General features: G+C 45.4%; 1 protein-coding gene across 3 annotated transcripts; it reads right to left on the reverse strand.

Moving 5' to 3' along the window:
• Window positions 1-6,564: 6,564 nt before the first annotated feature.
• LOC311529059 (uncharacterized protein C16orf46 homolog) lies at window positions 6,565-17,463 on the reverse strand. Of its 3 annotated transcripts, none has more exons than XM_084644730.1 (4): window positions 17,360-17,463; window positions 16,767-17,006; window positions 12,371-13,387; window positions 6,565-7,262 (listed from the first exon to the last, which is right to left on the reverse strand). In XM_084644730.1, exons 2-4 carry the CDS (start codon window positions 16,971-16,973, stop codon window positions 6,618-6,620), a joined length of 1,869 nt encoding a protein of 622 aa, XP_084500856.1. In that variant the 5' UTR covers window positions 16,974-17,006; window positions 17,360-17,463; the 3' UTR covers window positions 6,565-6,617. The 3 variants fall into 3 exon arrangements, with proteins under 3 accessions (XP_084500856.1, XP_084500857.1, XP_084500858.1); XM_084644731.1 differs by lacking the exon at window positions 17,360-17,463 and adding an exon at window positions 15,567-15,793 and having other exon boundaries at window positions 16,767-16,855; XM_084644732.1 differs by lacking the exon at window positions 17,360-17,463 and adding an exon at window positions 15,548-15,793 and having other exon boundaries at window positions 16,767-16,855.
• Between the last annotated feature and the right edge of the window lie 2,922 nt (window positions 17,464-20,385).

Consider the following 20,385-nt stretch of genomic DNA (forward strand, 5'->3'; position numbering starts at 1 on the left):
TTTTTGTCTTGTATTTATTGTATGACTCTGCCTAAATTGGCAATGGAAAGTACATGCTGTTTGGGAAAGCAGTAGAGTATCACTTATAAGAGCTATAAAAGAAATGAAAAATGGTGGCTGTTTCTGAAAGAAGACAGTTCTATATGGTATTCCACATCCTTCAGCCTCTGGTGAAGAAGAAACTGTTATGATATTCTACATACAAATTGAGCTGCGTTGGAATAATTGGATGCTGGTTTGGACCACTTGTTCTTTCTCTCACATGCCCAATGCAGGTTTTCCACCAACTTAGTACTTTTTTGGGGGGTAAAACAGTTTAATTTCCAATTTTTGCCCCAGTATTCTGTACCAATATCCTGCCTAAGTCCCCACGTAGAGCATTAAGAACAAATGAAAGTAAATGTTCAACTGTTTTGCTCTAGTACAGATGCTGTTAGCAGGGCTGTGAATGTATGTGAAACTTCTGCCTACTCAGACGGCCATAATGGGGTCAGATCTTGTTCTTGTAAGTTAGGACAGTGCTCAACCCCTGAAGTGTTAGCACTGCATTTGCCCAGCGTGGCTGCCCTTTGCCCATGTCAAACTATCTGTTTAAAGGCATGCGATGGCTGGAAATACACTTCTTTAAAAAAAACCATATAATTACCACTTGTTCTCATGCCCTAATACATGGATGCAATATTTTGGTTGTAAGCCTCTGCAAGGAAATGTAGAGTGCGTAGCGATGCCTTTCAATTACTCCAATAAATTGAAATTAATTGTATTGAGTGTTTTCATGAAACACAATATGGGTCTGGTCAACTTTTAAAAAGTGTGTTATTTTGGGGCCCTGACTACCTGTAACCTTCCCTTTGTTCTAGAGATGGTGTTGGAACTTCTCCGAAATCATCATGTATAGTCTGAAGTCAATGCTCAATCATTAGCTAGATTTTAAATCCTAGTTTAAAATATTTTAACTATTTTACATAATTATATATGCCTACATCTATCGGCTGCCCTCACCTGCTACCAATGACCACGATATGTCTTGTGGGGTCAAATTCTGTTCAATTAGACTAGTGCAGTTACTCCAGTTTTATATCTGCTAAACGGAATAGATTTGGTCCAATGAGCTCAAATCAGTTTATTGCTGTGAGGTTACATTGTCCCAAAAAGAAGTGTGGAAGGGGGCAGCCAGTTTAAAAGGCAACATAGGGATTGTGAGTTAGCTGACTCTTAAGGAAGGCAATAACTCTTCTGAGATAAGTGGACCTGTAATTTGTGACCTGCTACCTTGCTTGGCCTCACTGAGAGTCTGGTCTTTTCTGTTATTGTTAATGAAAGCAGCCCTAGCCACGTTGTGTTCAGTGTTCTGCACTCCCCTTCTTTGTAGAAATTGCATGCTGGTAAGTTGACTGTTCTCTCAAGGCAATAGCATTAGAACTAGTTGCAGTGTTTGTCTTACAAAGAACACAATGCCAGTGATGCTTCTTGGAGTCATCTTGCAGGAAAAAAGTTACTAAATTAGCAACTGTTGTGTAACTTTCTGTAACTGTTGTGCTTCAAGGTGCTTTGCACATGTCTATTCCACTGTAGGTGTCTGGGGGCTCCAGTGCGCAGTTGTCAGTTTTTACTCTTAGCAGTACTCATCAGGGAGGCCCAAGCACCTTCTATTGTGTCTTGCACACCATGCAGGCATAAAAGGCCAAGCTGCCCCAGACCACCCTCAGTTCCTTACTGCTGGAATGACTCCAATAGAGAGGGGAAGGAGGAGGTGGTGGTTGTGGAATGGACATGTGCAACACGTTTAGAAGAACAACCATTCTGGAAAGAACCATTCTGATGTCCGGTCCACTGCAGGTGACTCATGCTATCCCATCTGGAGGTGGGTTTGGAGTCCATTTGAACAGGGACTGAAGTACCGTTCGTCCAGATTTAACAATCTAGAGACTGCGGAGAGATTGCATAGTGGGAGGCAAATGTGTGACAATGCTGAAGAGGTTGCTACTCTGCAAAGTACAGGTGCATGAGCCAGAAATGCCATAAAGTCAGCTTTGGATCTAGTCAAATGACCCAATACTCTATCCTGAGGGTTCATGTTAGCCAACTGGTCACCTAGGCAAATACAACTAGATATCTACAACAAAAATCCTTTGCATGGAAACCAGGCAGCCCTTCGTTCTGTCGCAAATACAACAATAAATTGAAACAAAGACTGGAAAAGCTTTTTAGTCTGTTCCAATAGAATGCTAACACTCTTCCAACATCTAGAGTTTGGAATGACTCCTCTCCCTTATTACCATGAGGCTTTGGGAAAAAGGTTAAGAAAACTGGTTGGCTTGTATAGAAAGAGATGACTTTGTCTCATTTAAAAAAACAAAAAAACCTTGGATGTGGACAAAGGTAGACTTTGTCTGCATTAAAAAAACATATGGAGGATCTGATACTAATGCCCTGAACTCCCCTATTCACCTGGCCGATAGAATGGCTATTAAAAATGCTACTTTCTTTGAAAGGTGTATCAGGTTGCTAGAGACTCAAAGGTGGGACCCATCAGCTTTGTTAAGGCTAAATTCAGTCTCCATGCTGGAATAGGACTCTGTACATGTGGAAACAGCCTATCCAAACCCTTTAAAAAACTTACAAAATCAGGTTGGAAAAAAAGGAGTGGCTATCCACACAAGGATGAAATGCTGTTATAGCTACTAGGTGTACCCTCATGGAGCTAACTACTAACCTTTGATGTTTCAGATAGAAAAGATAGTGCAACACTTGCTGAATAGAAGTAAGAATGGGGGCGACCCCTTTCAGCCTTGACCAAGTGGAAAAATTCTCTCTTAGTCAGGTAAGTTGTCCTCATTGATTGTTTTGTACTATTCAGCACTACTTCCTGCACTTCTCTGGAGCAGGACCTCTCTGCTGATGTTAGCCATGAAGTCTCCAGGCCGTCAGGTGAAGAGCATGAAGGTTGGAATGGAAGAGGTGGCTGTGATTTGGCAAAACTAGGTCTGTGTGAAGGAGGAGTAACAGGGACTGATTGAGAGGTCTGAGAGCTGTGAAAACCAGCATTGGTGGGGCCAAGCCATGGCCTTTAGCATAACACTGGCCTGGTCCTGTTTGGCCTTGTGCAGAACTCTTGTCAGAAGAGGGATGGGAGAAAAGCGTGCAATACAAAAGCATCCATCAATGAACCTGGGCTGTGTCCTGCTCTGAAGCAGAACTGGTGACATTGTGTTGTCCCTTGTTGTAAATAGATCTACTTGGAAAGTTCCCCAGAGCTGGAAAATGGACCTTGCTATGTTTGGGCAAAGGGAGAAGTCATGGATAAGCAACCTGCTCAGGTGATCTGCCAGCATATTCTGAGTCCCTAGGAGGTGGGCCATTTTCAAAGTATAGAGTTACTGATGCAGAAGTCCCAGAGCAGGATTGCTTCCCAACAGAATAGTGAGGTCTGGGCTCCTCCTACATATTTACATAAAATATGGTGGTTGTATTGCTGGTGAGCAACAATATGCCCCTTCCCCTAATGCAAGGAAGGAACGTCATGGAAACTAAATGGATAGCCCACACGTCCCTGATGTTTGTGCATACTGAGCTCTTTGGGAGACCAGAGACCCTGCATCTGCAGGCGGCTCAGCTGAGCCCTCCCCATCCCAGGTCCAATGCATCTGTGACTAAATTAAGAGTGTGAGATGGGGCAAAAAAACTCCCATGCATACATTGGTCGAGTCCATCCACCAATCCATAGAATATTGGATGTGAGTTGGTACGTGCATTAACATGTCTGTGTGGTGCTTTCTTGGAGAATATACTTCTGCCACCTGGCTGTGAAGGAATTTGAGGTGCAGTCTGACATACTGGACCATATAAGTGCATGCTGACATGTGCCCCAGCAGCCTTAAACAACAACTCATCATGGTGAGAGGATAAGCCTTGCTTTAAAGTCCAGAATGAGGCTTTGCATTGTATGAAATCTTGTCTGCAGCAGTAAAGCCCTGGCTGTTGTCAAGTTCAGGACCACTCCAATAAATTTTATTTTCTGTTCTAAAGATGGGACTGACTTGTCTGAGTTGATCAGGAGGACTGGCATGTCAAAGGTGGATCAGATTTTGCGAATGCTGGACACCAGCTGTGACCTGGATCGACCACTTATCAGCCAGTTGCCCAGGTAAGGGAATACATGGGCCCCTAACCTCTGGAGGAATGTTGCCACCAGTGCCATACAGTTTGTAAAAACATGTGAGGCTGTTGAGAACCCCAAGGGGGGAGGACCGTGAACTGATAATGGTGGCCACTGATAGTGAATCTCAGAAACTTTGTGTCCCTGATGAATTGCCACATGAAAGTAGGGTGTGCCCCTGCCTGTGTGTGTGTGTGCGCTGCAAGAGGCCGGAGACCCTAATTCAGCAAAACAGAGAGAGGGAATCCAGGCTGGTAGAGCAGGAGGGGCCCAGTGAAACCCCAGTACATCAGGTGACCTCCCTGAAAGAGAGTCTAACTCGTCACACCTTTCATCTGGGAGCTTCTTTTAACTTCCGAACAGTATCTCAGAGGGTGAAATTGTAGCATCCCAGCAAGTCTTGCTGGTTTGCAATACCCTTCTGGAATAAAGCCGTAATCTGCCTGTGGAATGACGCTTCCTCCCAAATAAGTCAGGATTCTCTCCGTCTGAATTTTTTGGGGTTGAAGCCTCGTGCCATGGTCTGTCTTTTTCATTAGCTGCTGGCACTGCAAGGGAGCCTGGAGGATGATGGTTATATAGGTGCTCAAACCCTGGGAGGGGACATAGTGTTATCTCTCTGCTCTTTTCACAGTCAGTAGTAGGGACGCTGGAGTCTGCCAGAGGACCTTGGTACGCTGTAAGCCTCATTTATCGGCAGAGCTATTCTAGCTTGAGCCGCAGATGTCTGAATGTCCACCAGCTTGTGGATTTTTCCCAGACCACGTCTGAGTGGATATCTATGGCCATAGCCATCTCCTCAACAACTCCTGAGGAATCGTAAAATCATCCAGAGGTGAAGAAATAGGCTCCGCTACAGTTGCCTCATTCATGGATGAGGAAGAAGATGTTAACAGTAGAGGGGATGGTCCAGTGCCGCTTCTCTTGTGGCTGTTTATGAAAGGGATCCTGACTCTGCTTGGTGCCAGGCTCAGTACGGACACTATAGTGCTTGTGGGGACGATGCTCCTGATACCCAGCAGATGAAGCCAGCTGAGATGGCTCCAGGGACATTCTGATTGTAGGGAGGACGTCCCAGGGGTTCCAAAAGGGCCATTGGTATGGCCCAGTCCTCAAACATGCATAGTCCAAAGGTCCCTTCTATAAGTTCCCAGCTGATACTGATGCAGAAATCAGGGCCCTCCTCCGGATGGGACCAACTAGGTTGGGATACGTAGGATCTCACTTCAAAATCTGGTGAGGAAGAAACTGCTTCTTGAGATCAAGCTGATGCCATGCCGATTGGTGCCAGTGAAGAAGCTCAGACTCTAAAGACAGGGGTGCCTGAGAGATCTGTGGCTTTCCCCTAGATGGTGCTAGCCTAACTGGCACCCTGGAGCTGCTCAGTGAGGAGGTGAAGGTGCTGAAAGGTGTCTTAGCCATTGATGTCAGGTGAGTCTCTTGAACCGGTGATGGCAGCACCAAGAGTTTCAACAACTCTCTGATGGCATCAAACACCTCAGGAGTATATGGTACTGGGAAGACACATGGCACAAGGAGATGCCAATGAAGGTGCTCCAATAGCTGGTCTCAACAGGCCTACGCTGGGCTTTGGATTCAATGAACTCTCCTGTTTAGAAGTGCTTCCTCCTTTAAACACCCTCCTCAGTCTTTAGAGGACCTTATCCTGTTTGAGTCTCTTGAGGACCCTGGTACCAAGTCCAATTTCCAATGTCTCTTCATTGGCACCTGTGAGGCCGATCTGCCTCTCAGTATCAGTAGACTGGAAATATACTACTGACTGACGCCGCTGTGATGGGTACCCTGACGGAAGTAGAGTAGTGAGATGGAGGCCGTAGTGCCAATTCAGTAGGCGGATATTTTAATTTGGCTGCCCGGTCTATCTTTTGAATGGGGTTTGAAAACCTTACAAACGCCACACTTGTCACTCACATGAGCTTCCCACAAGCACTCCAAGGCAGTTGGGGTGAAGGTCACTATTAGGCATTGTCTTGCCACAAGAGTGGCAGAGCTTGAAATCTGGAGAACATGGCATATCACCAATACTGGGCCCAGCACCAAACTGGTTGCCAGAACCACAAAAACTTTTTTTTTAAATTCACAACACTATCTACAGGTCCTATATACAGATATCAAGTAAAGACTTGCAGAAGCAAGGACCGGGAGCTTTAAACTGTCACGGGTGGTAGGAAGGAACTGAAGAGGGTCTCTGGCAGCTTAGCTCTTTATGCCTACACGGTGTGTGTGTGAGAGAGAAAGCACAGAGTGCTCAGGCTGACCTGATGGTTTGTGCTCAGGGTAAAAACTGTGCATTGGAGCATCCAAACACCTACTGCAGAACAGACATGTGAAATCTCTCAAAGAATGAGACATTTGGAAGTGAGGGACCAAAAAAGGTGGTGCATTGATTTTTATTTGATCCATCTCTGTATTGTTCATGCTGTCAACAAGTCACTTTTCACCCTCTTGCTTTTAGTACTATGATATAGGAAGCAGGTTCAGTTGCAGCAGTATTGAGACTTCTCTCATTTCCCCGGATGGACATTGCTTTCCTCTTCTTAACAGAAGGTTCTAGATAGAAAGAGGGAGCTGTTTTTTTCAGCTGAAGCAGAACCAGTAATGTCTTTAAGGTCATACATCTCAGGCTTTCATGAGGATTACCATGGCTTACATGTAGCAGGCTCATATCTTTACATTTCAGGGCTTTTTTTATGATCTTTTTCAGTTGCCTTTTGTTGTACTTGTTTCTTGGCAAGTTCTTGGTACTCTTTTCACCTTGAAGAGTCTGAGTAGCATGCAATTTGCCATTACTCCGTTCTCCTTTAGTGCTATCTGTCATAGGAGCAAAATTGAGAGAGTGTCTGCAACAGACTGGAACCTTTTCTTTTCCTGAAACTGTATCTCCTACAGCATGTGTAGTTAATTTGCGATTAGGCTTTGATCGATCTTTTATAGACTTGGTTGCCTGGGCCAATTCTTTTTTGGTAGATGGTGCTATATCTATGTGAGGTAAGTGAGTGACTGTTTCCTTTGTCTTTGGTTTTTTAGACTTATTTTGTACTTGGTAGCAGGTGAAGGGAGCATCTTTACAGCAGCCTTTTACCTGGAGGTACAAAAGCATGTTAAATGCACATTAATATAAGTGGATTTTATAACAGTAAAAATAAAAAAAAAATCATTAATGCAGTAGCTAAGTACATTTGTGGTGTTGATATTAATTGATTATAATTCTTCAAATGCTCTTTAGAACCAAAGCACCTGAAATTTACTAAGGACTTTTTTACTCTTGACCTCCCTTATAAAAGTTATTTTCAGCTCTTCCTGCAAGTCCTAAATCTGCAGAGACATTTTTGTGGTCCTTTTCATCCTTTTTGTGGTCATATAAAGAGATGACTGTTGTGCACGTTTTGGGGCAGTTATGTAGGGACATGACTTTCACAGATTTCCATGACTTTTCAACATCTCATTTAGTCCTGCAAAAGAAAAACTTTTCCTTCCAACCCAAATCAACCCGAGGTTAATTTTGCAAAGGCTCGCTTGAATTTTTCTGATCTGCCATGAAATCCTCACCTGTAAGTGCAATTGTCTAGGAAGCTGAAACTCACTCAGAGAAACTCTTGTGGTGGTCCGCACCTTAGCACAGTCTCCAAGTTCACCCACGCAGCTACAATTGCATTCTACTCTCTGAGCCAAATTCTGATCTCAGTCTTGCCACCCTAAATCCAAAACAACTCCACAGAAGACAGTGGAGGGAAGGAAGGGTGGTTCTGTGGTTGGAGAAAAGGATTTAGAGGCAAAAGAGCTGAGTTTTAGTCTTGGTTCTGTCACAGGCTTACAGTGTGCAATACTTCTAACGTAAAAAATTCTTGATTTTTTTTTTTCAGTTGGAGGTAATTGACATTGGAATCTGGCCTGCTGTCTCTGAAAAATGAGTGCTATAGAGTAGCTGTAACAATTCTTAACATCTTAGTGCCAAATTTTGCTGTTTATAATGATATAAATAAGTAACTGAGCAGTTTTTGGCCTCTACACAGTTTGATGTTATCTTGAGGTTTGGTTGGCACATTTATTACCCCCTTTTCTCCCTGTCTCAATTCTCTGACCAAAATGGAAGGTGCTAGTCAAACTCTCTAACTGTAGGAAATTAATGTCCTTTTGCCTTTCTGATCTTTACTTTGTTTTTGTTTGGAGTTTTTAAATATTTGCATTCATAAGTGTTACATGTAGTTTACCAAAGCTGCAATTAAAATGCCTAATAAATTTATAAAATCTAAATTAGATCTACAAGAATGGGGAGGGGGCGTGAATGTGAAACTAATTATCACAAATACAATAAATACTCTTGCTGAAAATGAAATACAAAAGTTAAGGAAAAAATCAAGGTGTTTAAAAATGAATTTACAGATATTTTTAGTCATTCTTTATCTAATACACCCATAAAACTTAGACGTTGCAGAAGCAAGGCTCATAACTTTCTGCTGTAACCAGTGTCTTTTTCCTATCATCTGTCAAATAAATTACTATCAGTAGTGCTGACATCCAGTTAATGCAAGTTTATTTAATTACGATACTGAACATGGATGGTGTGGCTTTCTCCTTCTAATCAATCATTTTTCTATTTTCTCTTTGAAGCGTCAGTGTTTTCAATTGTCTGATAGACACCACCTTTTCTCTTTTCAGGCCATGGAAATGTCAGTAATTTCACAGGTCCTTATATAATGTTTAAATAGTCCTATCTAGTGAAAAGTGTACACAGTACTGTCTGAAGACTGGAAAGCAGATGTTTGGACTGATTCGCTCTTTCTACATGTTTCGGTTATTTGTGAAGGATCTAATTTAGTCTTAATGGTTTTCTGATGTTTCTTTTACAGCATATTTTTAAAATTAAGTACAATATTGGCGACTAGTAGAGAGACACCAGCATCCTACTTGTAGTGCTTATTCAAATATATCTTAAATATCTCTGCTCACATAAATGTCAGTTTATTTCTAGAGAAAAGGATATTTTACATTTAAATACAGTGTTATGGTATAAATCACTAGAGAATTTACTACCACTGCTACTTTTAATTAAGACCATAAAAATAAGGCAGATTGCATCTGTTGTCCTTCTGGCTAGGGTGTTTCTACCTAAAAGCACAAGACAAGTGCAGATATAGAACAGGGCACATATTGTAAAACGAGTTAGTCTATTATAAAATGGATGTTGGGGGGAGAGAGAGATAACTGACCTACCGAATGATGTCTCTATTCTGACCGATATTATCATATATGTGCAACTGTAGTACTGTGATAAAATTGCATAGTTAAGACAGACCCCTGGACTTTCTATTGCCTTGATTCTTGTAAACAAAATACAATAGATATTTCCTCTAAAAAACAGTGGTGGAAATTATTAAGACTATTTACAGCCAGTTCTGTTTTTGAATAAATAACCGTGTATTCTCATTCCTGTTTTAAAAGCATGAGAGCACCAAGTGGAAAAATGAACTATCTTGCTACAGTATTTGTGATCTAAAGTTATAATACAAAGCACTCAATTCTTCTGTTATGCCAGATGCACCAAAAAATCCATTACTTCACAGAATGGAATGTAGGTAAGAAGAATTTATTTTCATTGTCCTGGCTAGATTTCTAGTTAAATGTATCTTTCTTGTGGTAGTTCACATATGTCTACAACTTCTACCAGTAAACAAGCACCACAGCATATCAGATGTCTTCAAAACTAGCCATTATAAAAAGAACTCTTCTAAATGTTTAAGGAAAGGTGAGGGAGGAAGGAAGAAATCTTATATTGGAAATACAGGGACAAATCCTACAGTCAATATTCAGGCTAAAGCCTCGTTGAAATAAAACACCAGGTCTTGTAAGAGATAATGGCTCAGTAATTTTGCCCCAGTACACACTGCAAAAGCCAGGCTATCTAACTGATGATTTTGTTCCCATTTGAGGATGACCCCACTACTCCTGACCCAAACTCATATAAATAATTATCTTAGAACTATGTATTCTCTAAATTTATCGCAAGGTATTGAATTTGCCACTAGTGACTGCTGTCAAAGGGGCTTATTTTCCATAATCACTCTTCAGGAAAAGGAAGTAAAATAAAGGAAGTTTTTTTTAAAAAAGGCATTAATTCATCTCCAGTTACAGCTGAATATCTAACACCTAGTGTGGTATGGGTTCCCCTCTCACCACAACTAGCTGAACATTCAGTAGGTGGCACTCTTCCCTCCACACTAGAACCACTATATTGTATTTCAAGTGATCTCTTGCAGCTGTTCAAGATCAAATAGAAGGCCTGACCACTTCACAAATGAACAGTAGTGACATAAGCCATTGCACTCTGCTTTAATTCCCACAATAACTTCTATTGGAAAACAGCATTATTCACATCTGCCCTAAACTATTATGCAACAGTGATGTGTGTTGTTGAAGGGCTGCTGTATTTCTCCCCTAGAGGTTACTGCACATCAATAGTGGGCAATTTCTTCATGTAGTTTTTTAAAATAAAGAAGTCCTTTCATTACTTAGCCTTTGCTTCTAGTTACTGCCTAGAAAGAGCCTGCTTTCTCTCTCTGGATCTAAAGCAGTGCATACATGAGGGTGAGTAAATAGTTAATATGTAGAAGTCTGTAAACTGCTTTGAAAGTATCATACTATAAAAATATGAATTCTGGATTTAACTTTAATCTCCTATGACTGATTCTCTGAATCTTAAATCAGCTAGATGGTAAGTTTAGAGCTCTGGCGTAAGAGTGGAACTTGTGATATTTGGGAATTTTTAACTCGTATTATCGTCCCTATTACTTCCAAGTTACTGTCAAATGCATCAAAAAGGGGGAGAGAATAAGTAAGTGGCTGCCAGTCACAGGAAATCTTTGACTACTGAGAAACATGCAGTCATTTTGAATGTGGATAACTTTTATCAAAGCTATTCTAAATTGTGAATGCAAATTTAACCTGTATTTTATGGAGGAAACTGTGATAGCTAATTAATCAAAATGAAATGTACATTTAACACAGACAAAACTTGATATCCAAGTCCCTCTGTTTAATAACAGATGAGTCTGGCCTCTGTTAATAAAACATGAAAACAAAACAAGGAAGCATATCCAAAAAAATACTAATAGTACTTAAATCAATAAGTAGAAAGGTGGTAAGTGAACATTTAACCATGCCACTGTGAAAGAGCTGCTGTTCCTGGGGCTACTTGACTAGTTCTGCTGCTCTTTTAAGTCCCAGTTCTGCAAAGCATTTAAGCGAATATTCAGCCCCATGGATCTCTATTAAACTGAAGCACATATTTAAAATAAAGAACATTCTTAAATGGCTTGCTGAATAGGGATGAACTCAAGATTGTGCTAAAATGCATTGTTGAGCCAGGTTCCCCATGACCATACTTGGGCCTTGTCTGCATGAACAATTAGACTGTGGGGCAAGCTGGGGTGCGAATCTGTCCCACACCAGTCTGCCCTGCTCTACACTGTCTGTGTGCATTAACGATTGTTAAAGTGCTTTGAGCTAAGGAGGACTAACTCAAAGCACTCTGACAAACTTAACATATAGCAGCAGGGTGTACATGGACAGGTAAGAGCATGGCAGGCTAGTGTAGCATAGATTCAGACTGTGGTAAGCTGGGATGTGAATCTATGCTACACTAGCCTGCCATGCTCTTAACTGTCTGTGTGCATTAACGATTGTTAAAGTGCTTTGAGCTAAGGAGGACTAACTCAAAGCACTCTGACAAACTTAACATATAGCAGCAGGGTGTACATGGATAGTTTAGAGCAGGGCAGACTGGTGTGGGATAGATTCGCACCCCAGCTTGCCCCACAGTCTAATTGTTCATGAGGGCTGCACCTGAATGAGGTGAATGCACTTAGTTCCAGTAGAACTTTAAATAAATTAATATGGGGCAATGGGGATTTAGCATACTGTCTACCATAGACAGAGATAGTTAATCTATAAGCTGGAAATTAAATTATTTGGAAGTAACGCATAGTATTATAAACTGATACATATAAGTAGCACCTACAGAAATTAACAAATGGACAGTCTCTGCTCACAAGGAGCCCAAGTACAATGTATCTTCAATCTTTTTCTCATCATATAATGAGTTCAAACAAATAGAAGAAAATGACATGAAGTTACAGTATAAAAATGTTAGGTCAGTCTAGAAGACATTGCGGTTATTGCAACATGGCTGACCGTTAAGGAAGGGAATAGTCCAGGAAGCAGTTGCACCGCTTGTGTGTTTGATTCATTTCCTTGCTTGGCCTCTGAGAGACTTCTGTTTTTAATACTGTTGGTGAAAGGACCTCTGATCTCATCATATTTTGTGTACTGTATTCCTTTTGTATGCAGATACTGCATGTTAGCAAGATGACTGTACTTTCTCAAAGAAACAGAATTAGAAGTGGTTATAATTTTTCTATCTGGCCAAAGAGCACAGGGCCAGTGTAACTGCTCAGGGCCTCCTTGCAGGAATGATGCTTTTGGAAGCTTTGGGACAAAGGATGATGGTTCGTGAATTTGTTTCTCCTTCACTGTATCATGAATGATACAGTCAGTTTGTTTCCCCCCCTTTTGTTCTATTGTTTTAGTACCCTTACTACTGGAAGCAGTCTCAGCTGAAGTAGCATTTAGCATTTTCTGATTTGCCTGGGAGATAGCTGCTTTATTCTTCTTAAAAGAAGGATCTGCACTATCTTTTGGAGTTGCATCTTTCACTGGTGGCAATACCAGCAAAGACTTTAAGTTTGAAGATTCAGAGCTATCTGGAGCAGGCATGGTAGGCTCAGGGGTCTTTACAGCTTTACTTTTCAGGGCTTCTGGGTTTTTCATTTTTTCTGGGTGCCATATACTGTATTCCTTTATTGGCAAACTTTTCTTTTCACCTTGAAATGTTTGAATAGAGCACAACTTGCCATTACAGCTTTCTCCCTTAGTTCCATCTGTTGTAGAACAATTGGAAGACTCACTAGAATGGACTGGAACCTCTTTCTTTTCTGAAACGGTATCATCTATAGCACACGTGCTTAATTTGCAAACAGATTTTGATTGATCTCTTGTAGTCTTGGTTTCTTGGCTCTCACTTTTGTCATTAGTTTGCCTCATATCTAAGCAAAACAGGCAACTGTTGACGGTTTCATTTGCCCTTGATTTCTTAGCTTGCTTTTGCAACTGAACGCAAGCAAACGGAGCAGCTTTACCCCAGCCTTGTACCTGGGAACAGAGAAATATGTTAAATCTAAATACTAGTTGCTTCTTCACAAAAAAAAAAATTAACTATGTACAATGTAACAGTAATTATTAACTAATAGCATTTATGATGCTACTTAGGTTTATTGTTTGGACCAAATTAACAAGTAGTTTTTTATTCTTAGCCAGGCCCACTTAAAAAAACCCTGTATTCAAAGAAGTTTTTTATTGACAGGAAAACCAGTAGACTCCACAGATTTTTTTCATCCCTGTTCTAGTTTTATGCTTGCAGTGCTGTTCTACAGAGTCCTACACTGCAAGCCTCAGAGGCGATATCCAAGACCATGAAAAATCCAATTTCCATTACATTATATTATCTTTTGAAAGAAAAACATGTTCTCTTCCTCCAAAAGTCTTGAATCTGAGAGATTACTATAGCTTTCCTTAGTTTCCACTTCTTTACTAAACTGAGTACAGAACAGAATTGTGATGTTTCTTTTATGATCCATGTACAAAACAAATGCATTTCTAGTGCCATTTCAATCAAACAATCAAAACAACATACGTTCCATTGCTGACAACTAGACTGCTGACTAGGAGTGGATTTTACTTAGCTTTTGATTCACTAATATTAATCTCTTGCAGGCTTCAACAGGACAACCTTCCAGTTGAGAGGAGAAAACCACATCACCTGCTACTGACTGCTTAAAATTAAGAGCTCAAAAACTGAAATACCATTTTACAAGATCCCTCTTCAGAGCTCTACACTAGCAGCCTACCTCTGCATAATTAAATGTGAAAATTTAAGACAGACTCTTACCAAACATAGAACTAGTGACCATAAACTAGAGGTGGAAACAGGACACAAAAAACACATCACCTACACAGAGAAGTGATTTCGCAACCAATCTGGGAGAAGAGAAAAGCTTCTTTTTGCGCCACAGTCCAAAGTGCAAGGAAGTGGGAAAGACTTGCTTATATTATGAGAAAACCATTTACATTAAAAAGCAATGAGTGGGAAGAGACATGAATTTGAATGGGACCTGATCTGGGAGTCGTGCTCAAAGGCCACCTAGCTGCTTAGGCCCCAGACCCGATTTATGCAGCCAAATACCTACCTTCCCCTGGCTTGTGAATCACTTTGGGGCCGAGGTAGGAGATAAGCATCTGGATGCCCCAGAGTCTAAAAACTTAAGCATCTAGGGAACTTTCACAGTGGAAAGTTAGGCAGAGTTGGCTTAAGCATCTACAGCAGTGGTTTTCAACCTTATTTTCATCTGCAGCCCCTACAAGTTTTCAAATGGAAGTGTCTCTCTCCTAGTCCCCAACATTGTACTTTAGAAATTCACCTTTGGAAATTCAACCTGTGGTCCACGGACCCCACCATAGAAGTCTTAGACTGAAAACTGACTGAATAGAATTGCACATGCTCAGCACAGCATTTGATGCAGCGTGAGAAAGGGCGCTGAACTGTGAGCTTCTATGGTAATGATGATACTTCCAGGTTTTGACCTGTGGGTGGGGGTATTCACATACTTTTGATTGGTCAGAAAAACAGAGTGCCTTTCCTGGGATCTGAAATTTAATTTTCATAGTTACCTATCGCAGACCCCTGAGACATAGTCTGTGGACCCCCAGTTGAAAATCACTAGTCTCCAGGGTTAGGTGGCAGCCAAGCAGGAATTTCATGGAGTGCAGAAGTGCTGCATACAAGACGTAGACACCTAAGCTTTGTAGATCACACCTTTAAAGTTTAAAAAGTCTTAGCTTTTCAGTTATATCAGCAGGTACCAGAGAACTTAGACCTAGAAATATCTACTCAACTCAAGTTACAACAAAATAATCGGACTATCCAACACCATCCTCACCCCACTAACTGTATTCCTAACCACAAAAACCGCTTTTCTATACAGATAGGTCTGCCCTAAATATAGGTTACAAGAAACCAGTCTAGAAGACTGCATTACTGCAGGGGGAGGAGGAAGACAACTTTAACACAAGAATGTCTTTGGTGTATGTCCACACCTAACACTGGATAGAAAACAGTTGTTTATCTTAGTTATTTTTAACCTTCTAAGCCCCCCTAGAATAGGGTTACCATATTTCAGGTTCCCCAAAAGAGGACACTGGGAGGGGTAAGGGGGAACTGGCGGGAGGTACAGTTGGAGGAGCAGTAGGGGATACCTGTATCAGTGGTACTCACTGGAGGTGGGGGGCAGAGTCGCTCCCTGTCATGGTGGCAGGACAGTTGGCAGAAGCCCAGGATGCAGCCACAGACAGTGCCTCCCTATGGACCCCCTCCCTACGCCTGGGTGGGCAGGATCTGGCAGCTTTGTCTGCAGGGGAATGGACCAAACAGCTGCTGATGCAGGGGAGATACCAATCAGGAAGCGGTCTGATCAGGGCTCTTTCTGAGCTGCAGCATCTGCTCTGAAAAAATTCCAGATATTTCCTGTTTGAAAAATCCACCTGGACAGAGGACGGAGGCTCAGAAAAAGAGGCAATATCTAGGAAAACCTGGACATATGGTAACCCTACCCTAGAATGGGAAGACCTGAACCTATTGTACACACACAGTCATTCTAAAAAATTCATAATCTTAAAACTACAGAAACCAGAAGCCTCAAAAGCCATTTCCCTCTGTGACACAAGAGAACTGTCCCCCCAGCTGAACTATTTGTTACTACTCTGATATAATCAATACTGTACACCAAATTCTTAAGGCATCTGAACCATCACAACCCTACTTGCCTTTTCTTCAAGAATCTCATCTTTTTTTTTTTTGTAGGTAAAAAGGCAACAAGCAGCTTTAATCAGGATTACTTCAAACCATTTATGGGTGAGTACCATTTATACTAACCACTATTAATATTCCTTCTATTCAACTTCATTGGAGCTACAGGAGAGGAACTTACTTGGAGGTTTAGTGAGGTTTTTCGGTATTCCATATGTCTATGCTACAAGATAGTGACAGACATTCCATTTCATTCTAACTAATCTGCAGCTGTAACAAACTAGATCTCTGTTTAGTTTAAGAATAAAACCCTAAACAATATTTTCAGTATGTTCTTAAAGTTACTCCATAGCTACCTCTGCTTTTTAAGCAGCTCCCTACAACTATTTTGAAGCTCCTAGCTTTTTGGTGTTTTTTTAAACATTTGTAGTGTTAAATATCTTGTTTAAAACAATCAACTGTTGATTTGTCATGATTTTCCCCCCATTCTCAACTTTGACTCTGGTTTAGCAGCTTTAAGGTATCCAGAGCAGTATCTGCTGACTTTTCAAACTACATTGTATCAAAACAAATGAATTTTTAAATAGCCATTGTTAGCTAATATTCCAAAACTGCATTTGAGAATTTTTTTTGGCTAAGTCATTTTTCAAGACATAAAATGTAACTTACAGCTTCCTCCCATCCTGTCCTGATGACATATTCCAAGGACCTTTCATCTTGTTCAAATACATTCTCGCTGATGTCAAGAAGAGTATAAACTTGATTCCTCTCTCTCCTCTCATTTGGGTAGATACATTGCCACTTGCTTTCCTCTGCTTTTTTATTGGTAATGCTTTTTTCTAAATCTACTTCATTCTTCTTGGAGGAGTTCATCATGGTCCCAGCACCCCAAGCTTCTACCCTTTAAAGCTGCAAAAAGATCTATGTCTTAGATAATCTATCTGGCAATTATTGTTCAGATATCCTAATTTTAATGCAAGGAGTTTAGGGCTGCTGCACCACTGAGCTCCCTGAAGACCCAATCCCAAAAGGATTTTTTTAACTAAAGAACCAGAATTGGGTATTTTATGCCAGTCCCTTAGCTTAGGCTACTTTGAGCCACTTCCCTCCAGCCCCTTTCCACCTACATCCCCCCCTCCCGCGCTTCCCCCTCGCCCTCCCCCCCCCCATTCCCAGGCTCTCCTCTCCCCTCTCCTCCCCCCATTCCCGGGCTCTTCCCTGCCCCCTCCCACCCTGCCCCCCGTGCTGCTCCCCCCCCTCACCTTTCGGTCCCGGGGCGCTGGGAGATGGAGCCGCGCAGGCCACTGCGGTTGTTCGCAGCCCCCTTCCCACCCCGAAGCCGTTACCCTGGGCGACGCGGTGGGGGGGAGGGGGGCGGAGCGCGGCAATGAGCGCATGAGCAATGGGGTGCGAGGTGCGACACAAACAGCCTGCGGGGAGGGGATGGAGGGATGAGGAAGCAGGAGAAGGGGGAAGGCAGTGGGGGGAGGGCTGGAGTGGCTGGCAGGGCTGAGGGAGGAGGCAGTGGCAGGAGGGGGAGGGGATGGAGGGATGAGGAAGCAGGAGAAGGGGGAAGGCAGTGGGGGGAGGGCTGGAGTGGCTGGCAGGGCTGAGGGAGGAGGCAGTGGCAGGAGGGGTAGGGATGGAGGGATGAGGAAGCAGGAGAAGGGGGAAGGCAGTGGGGGGAGGGCTGGAGTGGCTGGCAGGGCTGAGGGAGGAGGCAGTGGCAGGAGGGGGAGGGGATGGAGGGATGAGGAAGCAGGAGAAGGGGGAAGGCAGTGCGGGGAGGGCTGGAGTGGCTGGCAGGGCTGAGGGAGGAGGCAGTGGCAGGAGGGGGAGGGGATGGAGGGATGAGGAAGCAGGAGAAGGGGGAAGGCAGTGGGGGGAGGGCTGGAGTGGCTGGCAGGGCTGAGGGAGGAGGCAGTGGCAGGAGGGGGAGGGGATGGAGGGATGAGGAAGCAGGAGAAGGGGGAAGGCAGTGGGGGGAGGGCTGGAGTGGCTGGCAGGGCTGAGGGAGGAGGCAGTGGCAGGAGGGGTAGGGATGGAGGGATGAGGAAGCAGGAGAAGGGGGAAGGCAGTGGGGGGAGGGCTGGAGTGGCTGGCAGGGCTGAGGGAGGAGGCAGTGGCAGGAGGGGGAGGGGATGGAGGGATGAGGAAGCAGGAGAAGGGGGAAGGCAGTGGGGGGAGGGCTGGAGTGGCTGGCAGGGCTGAGGGAGGAGGCAGTGGCAGGAGGGGGAGGGGATGGAGGGATGAGGAAGCAGGAGAAGGGGGAAGGCAGTGGGGGGAGGGCTGGAGTGGCTGGCAGGGCTGAGGGAGGAGGCAGTGGCAGGAGGGGGAGGGATGGAGGGATGAGGAAGCAGGAGAAGGGGGAAGGCAGTGGGGGGAGGGCTGGAGTGGCTGGCAGGGCTGAGGGAGGAGGCAGTGGCAGGAGGGGGAGGGGATGGAGGGATGAGGAAGCAGGAGAAGGGGGAAGGCAGTGGCGGGAGGGCTGGAGTGGCTGGCAGGGCTGAGGGAGGAGGCAGTGGCAGGAGGGGTAGGGATGGAGGGATGAGGAAGCAGGAGAAGGGGGAAGGCAGTGGGGGGAGGGCTGGAGTGGCTGGCAGGGCTGAGGGAGGAGGCAGTGGCAGGAGGGGTAGGGATGGAGGGATGAGGAAGCAGGAGAAGGGGGAAGGCAGTGGGGGGAGGGCTGGAGTGGCTGGCAGGGCTGAGGGAGGAGGCAGTGGCAGGAGGGGGAGGGGATGGAGGGATGAGGAAGCAGGAGAAGGGGGAAGGCAGTGGCGGGAGGGCTGGAGTGGCTGGCAGGGCTGAGGGAGGAGGCAGTGGCAGGAGGGGTAGGGATGGAGGGATGAGGAAGCAGGAGAAGGGGGAAGGCAGTGGGGGGAGGGCTGGAGTGGCTGGCAGGGCTGAGGGAGGAGGCAGTGGCAGGAGGGGGAGGGGATGGAGGGATGAGGAAGCAGGAGAAGGGGGAAGGCAGTGGGGGGAGGGCTGGAGTGGCTGGCAGGGCTGAGGGAGGAGGCAGTGGCAGGAGGGGGAGGGGATGGAGGGATGAGGAAGCAGGAGAAGGGGGAAGGCAGTGGGGGGAGGGCTGGAGTGGCTGGCAGGGCTGAGGGAGGAGGCAGTGGCAGGAGGGGGAGGGATGGAGGGATGAGGAAGCAGGAGAAGGGGGAAGGCAGTGGGGGGAGGGCTGGAGTGGCTGGCAGGGCTGAGGGAGGAGGCAGTGGCAGGAGGGGGAGGGGATGGAGGGATGAGGAAGCAGGAGAAGGGGGAAGGCAGTGGGGGGAGGGCTGGAGTGGCTGGCAGGGCTGAGGGAGGAGGCAGTGGCAGGAGGGGTAGGGATGGAGGGATGAGGAAGCAGGAGAAGGGGGAAGGCAGTGGGGGGAGGGCTGGAGTGGCTGGCAGGGCTGAGGGAGGAGGCAGTGGCAGGAGGGGGAGGGGATGGAGGGATGAGGAAGCAGGAGAAGGGGGAAGGCAGTGGCGGGAGGGCTGGAGTGGCTGGCAGGGCTGAGGGAGGAGGCAGTGGCAGGAGGGGTAGGGATGGAGGGATGAGGAAGCAGGAGAAGGGGGAAGGCAGTGGGGGGAGGGCTGGAGTGGCTGGCAGGGCTGAGGGAGGAGGCAGTGGCAGGAGGGGTAGGGATGGAGGGATGAGGAAGCAGGAGAAGGGGGAAGGCAGTGGGGGGAGGGCTGGAGTGGCTGGCAGGGCTGAGGGAGGAGGCAGTGGCAGGAGGGGGAGGGGATGGAGGGATGAGGAAGCAGGAGAAGGGGGAAGGCAGTGGCGGGAGGGCTGGAGTGGCTGGCAGGGCTGAGGGAGGAGGCAGTGGCAGGAGGGGGAGGGATGGAGGGATGAGGAAGCAGGAGAAGGGGGAAGGCAGTGGGGGGGTGGCTGGCAGGGCTGAGGGAGGAGGCAGTGGCAGGAGGGGTAGGGATGGAGGGATGAGGAAGCAGGAGAAGGGGGAAGGCAGTGGGGGGAGGGCTGGAGTGGCTGGCAGGGCTGAGGGAGGAGGCAGTGGCAGGAGGGGGAGGGGATGGAGGGATGAGGAAGCAGGAGAAGGGGGAAGGCAGTGGGGGGAGGGCTGGAGTGGCTGGCAGGGCTGAGGGAGGAGGCAGTGGCAGGAGGGGTAGGGATGGAGGGATGAGGAAGCAGGAGAAGGGGGAAGGCAGTGGGGGGAGGGCTGGAGTGGCTGGCAGGGCTGAGGGAGGAGGCAGTGGCAGGAGGGGGAGGGGATGGAGGGATGAGGAAGCAGGAGAAGGGGGAAGGCAGTGCGGGGAGGGCTGGAGTGGCTGGCAGGGC

The sequence above is a fragment of the Lepidochelys olivacea genome (genome assembly GCF_965140295.1).
Source record: "Lepidochelys olivacea isolate rLepOli2 genome assembly, chromosome: 12".
Taxonomy (NCBI): Eukaryota; Metazoa; Chordata; order Testudines; family Cheloniidae; genus Lepidochelys; species Lepidochelys olivacea.

Excerpts from the sequence above, each read along its gene's own strand:
- LOC311529059 (XM_084644730.1), bottom strand. The coding sequence starts at position 16,973 with ATGATGAACTCCTCCAAGAAGAATGAAGTAGATTTAGAAAAAAGCATT. Across the intron at positions 13,388-16,766 it reads GGACAGGATGGGAGGAAGCT|GTACAAGGCTGGGGTAAAGC; the intron begins GTAAGTTACATT and ends CTCTGTTCCCAG. Across the intron at positions 7,263-12,370 it reads GACTATTCCCTTCCTTAACG|GTAAAAGGCTGCTGTAAAGA; the intron begins GTCAGCCATGTT and ends TTGTACCTCCAG.